This window comes from Fragaria vesca, linkage group LG6 (genome assembly GCF_000184155.1).
Source record: "Fragaria vesca subsp. vesca linkage group LG6, FraVesHawaii_1.0, whole genome shotgun sequence".
Classification (NCBI taxonomy): domain Eukaryota; kingdom Viridiplantae; phylum Streptophyta; class Magnoliopsida; order Rosales; family Rosaceae; genus Fragaria; species Fragaria vesca.
The window spans coordinates 19,772,947-19,777,398 of NC_020496.1; the positions used below are offsets into that span (position 1 = coordinate 19,772,947).

The following is a 4,452-nucleotide window of genomic DNA, read 5'->3' on the forward strand; positions in this document are numbered from 1 at the left end:
TTTTTTTTTTATACCTGTGCAGCTTGTATGCTTAGGGTGTTTGCTATGGTGTATGTAAAATTCTGGCGGTGACTTAGTGAAGTCGTGAATATCTCTATTGATATTCATCCCCTCAACCTCTGCCAAAACTTTCTTGGAGATAAGTATGTTTTTTCCTCATAGCTGCTCTACCTAGTAAACCCTAGACGAAAATAGGTATGGTTTGCCAAATTGTTTCGAGAATTTTGAGTAGAACAAAGTTGTGACACACAGAAAATCACTGCACTCTCCAAGTCCCGAACCAAGTACGTACACAGATCACAAACACACACAAATGATGAAATGCACATTCCCGAAACCCTTTCTCTAACAAACACAAAGATGGGAACACACTGTAATCACTTACCCGTGATCCAAAATTCCAAGTGCATCATGTGCCATTGGTGCTTTGGTCACATTTTAGCTTTGCATGGAACAAGTGCACTAAACTAATCACCACACGTAACACACTCCTCAAACCCTATTTTCCACGTGGCAACTCCAAGCTGCACACCCACGACACGTATGAGATCAAACATAAAAACATATTCAAATTCAAAAATCCTTATCCACCATTCAAATCCAAAATTCCAATCCTTCCGCCACACTCTTTCTCCTTTTTCTTTCTGTGTCTTTATATATGGGTCTGTTTCAGATCTCTGATCTCATAGACTGAGAGAGAGAGAGAGAGAGAGAGAGAGAGAGAGAGAGATCAATAGTAATCAATAGTAAGAAGCATATATGGGGCTGAGGATCGTTTACGGAGTTCTGTTCCTGTCATTTTCATGTGCAGCCATCAAGCTCCTCCACCTTATGCTCCACCCTGTATTCTACTTCACCACCTGAGAAACTTTTTCGAATCTGCAGCAGGTGAAATGGGTTAGTCAGAAACGTATACTTAGACTTCTTTTGGGATGTATACGCAATAGGGTTTCGTTTAATTCTCTTATTGTGAGTGTTCGCTGTTGTAAAGATATGTATTGTAATGATTGAATGCTGGTCATGATGATATGTTAAGTGGGGTTGAATTTGTGTGGTTGTTGATTTGGTTTTGGTGTATTGCCGTGGGATTCAATGTGCAACACTGTTTTCCAGAGTTTGTGTTCTAATTGCTTACTGTTTTTTTACGTTTTCATATATTCTTTTTCATGTGGATTCTGGTGCTTGAACTTTCTGAAATGGTGGGTGTGGATCATGAGGCATGAATCTTATGATCGTTAGGGTAGAATTCATTGACGCCAGTACATTCAATCTTGACGGATCGGTTTGCTCTCGACCGATTGCTGACCCATCTGTAGAAAACGTTAAGCAACAAAGCCAATCTCATCTAGTCTTGGTTAATTTTGGTTGATGGTGATGGATTCTGGCGAGTGGATTAATGGGTTTCGACATATTCCTAATAAATTGGGTATCAGCAAGCAACAATATACATTGATCACCCGTTCAGGGTGTTCAAAATTGTTTCATTGTGAAGAAACATGGGGAAAGAAAAGAGCTACGCTCAACCACGTGCATGTGTCACGTATTACCCAGCTAGAGATTTTTTTTTAGTTTTTTCCAATCTTTTCCACAAGCAACCGCTTTTCCTTTTTGTGCTGGGTAAATTGTAATAATATTCTTTCCCGATTGTTTAGCAAAGACTTTGTCTCAGCTTTAGTAGCTAGGAAACCGTTTAGGATCCAGTAAAGAAATTATCTATATAAAGTGGTCTTCACCGTTTATTCTCAAAAGAATTCTCAAAACAGTTTGTGTTTAAAACTTTGCTAAGTGAGATTAATCAAGAGCAACAAGTGGAAGATGGCTGTAGATAAGAAGCAAGACTGTTCGTCGTGTCCACCAGCTCCAAAAAAAGAACCAACCTTCTTCGAGGTACAATGACTCGTTTGGAGGACAAAATTTAAATACGAATTTCAACCAAGAAGACCGTAGGTGTCCATCAGCTTAAAAAAGAACCAACCTTCTTCAAGGTACAATGTCGACTCATTAGGAGGACAAAATTTGAATACGAAATTCAACCAATAAGAACGGATCAAAGGAGTTGATAGTTAGAGGATATGGTATTATAACAATTTGATTTGTTTTGCTTTGAGCTTTTGATATCTTTATGTTTACATGTTTCTCTAGCTATGTATATGTATGACCAGTTTGTGTTTAGTGATGGAAGAGATAATTCTACTACAAATATTCTATTAGGGCAACTTCAACCATAGTCTTGGATTTGGAGTCCTATATCAATTATAGGACCTCTTTGTTGCACTATTCATTTAGGACTCATTTTCTCATCTCCAACAATGAGTCCTATATGAGGTCTTATATTCACTTTTGTTGATTAAAACAAGTTATAGGTGGTATATTTATGAATATTATATTAAATAATATGTTAATAACCTTATTAAGTTAATAAAACTTCACAATTTTTATTTTTATCACAAAATTTTAAATTATTTTTATAATTAAATATAATAATTTTAATTAAAAAACTAAATACATACTAACTTTTTGTTGTTTTTTATGTCGGCATATATGACAAACAACCAAATTATTGACAGATGTTATCTTGTGTTGTGTCGATGTATACGACAAACAACTGAGTTCGGATGTGATTATCGTCGCCACATGTCAAACACTAATTGGTTATCTAGATTACGGATTATATTTGTCCGACACGTGTCATATATTATCTATTGATATCATCTCAAATTGTCCATAAATATGAGGTCATTATCATCTTCATTTCTCACAAATTCACAACACTCTTCTCATATCAAAATCTTCATATTGTTTCCTTTTGATTTTGTGAAACTGTTTTTCTATAATGAATCATTTGACAAAATGGTTTATGAAAGATCAAGAAGAGGCTGTTACGAGAAACCAACGAAGATCCATGATGATGTCTGCTGTTGCCTTGCAAATCCAAGATCTGGAAGATGAGGATTCACAATGGGGTGGTTCTTCGAAAGGTCGTTCGTATACTGCTAGAAACAGAGAGATCATGGATCAACGTCTAAAAGCTCTATACTTCACAGATCCATGCAGGTACGAACCAAATATATTTCGTAGGAGATACAGAATGCAACCTTGGGTCTTTGACAAGATGATGCGCAATGTGGCCAACTACGATCCATATTTTATTCAAAGAAGAGATGCGACTGGGAGAGTCGGCCTAGCCACTGAACAAAAGCTTACATGCGCCATGAGACAACTCGCATATGGGGTCATAGCCGACTTCTTTGATGATTACATAGATATTGCAAAATCCACTGCCATCGAGATTTTGGAACACTTCACCAGAGCAATATGGAATGTGTACCATGAGTATTACCTCCGCCGACCAACACCGGCAGATTTGCGACGGCTTCTCGACAAGGCAGCAGAAAGAGGATTTCCGAGAATGATCGGGAGCCTCGATTGTATGCACTAGCAGTGGAAAAATTGTCCCACCGGATGGGGAGGGCAGTATACTAGCTATAAGGGGAAACCAACAATCATCTTGGAGGAAGTGGCATCCTATGATACTTAGATTTGGCACGCCTTCTTCGGCCTTCCAGGTTCCCTAAACGATATTAATATCCTTGGACAGTCACCTTTGTTTAATGATGTGTCTCGTGGTGAAACTCCTCAGGTGAGCTATGAAGTACAAAATAGGCATTATAGGCAATATTAATACCTTGTTGATGGCATTTACCTAAAATGGGCCGCATTTGTTCAAGCAATCAAAAACCCGAGGACATCGCAGACAAAACATTTCACAAGGATGCAAGAAGCATACAGAAAAGGTGTGGAGATAGCTTTTGGTATTCTTCAAGCTCGTTAGACAATCATAAGAGGGCCAGCTCGTGGATGGAGTAAGGAGAATCTTAAGTTCATCATGATGACGTGCATTATCGATCTTGCATAATATGATTGTTGAAGATGAGCATGATGAAGATACAGCTGAGCCATTTGATCCGAATGACATTCCCAGCATACCAAAAAAGGCACATATATATGACAGAATCCCTGATCAAGACACCTCTGTTCATTGCAATTAATCCGAACAGACCAAATCAATTCATGCGTCGCTATAAGGAGGTAAGATGCCCAGTGATGAATAAAAACCTCAAGGATGATCTAGTTGATCACATGTAGAGCACACTACCAGAAGAAAGGCTTTAGCAGACGAAAAAAAAAAAACCAGGCCGACGAAGCATTTTTTCGTCGGCTAAAGTCCACTTTAGCCGACGAAATTATCTTTCGTCGGCTAAGTTAAATTTTCGTCGGCTATGGTAAACTTTAGCCGACGAAAAAAAAAATTCGTCGGCTAAAGAATTTATTTCGTCAGCTAAAGTTCACAAGCTATGGCCGACGAAATATTTAAAATTTTAGCCGACGAAATTAATATGTCGTCGGCTAAAGTGCTTTATATTTGCGGATCTGGACAGCAGCAGCTCATCT

The 4,452-nt window shown here is 38.2% G+C and overlaps 1 protein-coding gene across 1 annotated transcript; it reads left to right on the forward strand.

Annotated features, from left to right (window-relative positions):
- The first annotated feature begins 2,833 nt into the window (after positions 1–2,833).
- LOC101294970 lies at positions 2,834–3,439 on the forward strand. The gene has a single exon (XM_004305516.1). It carries the CDS (start codon positions 2,834–2,836, stop codon positions 3,437–3,439), a length of 606 nt encoding a protein of 201 aa, XP_004305564.1.
- The last annotated feature ends 1,013 nt before the right edge of the window (positions 3,440–4,452 follow it).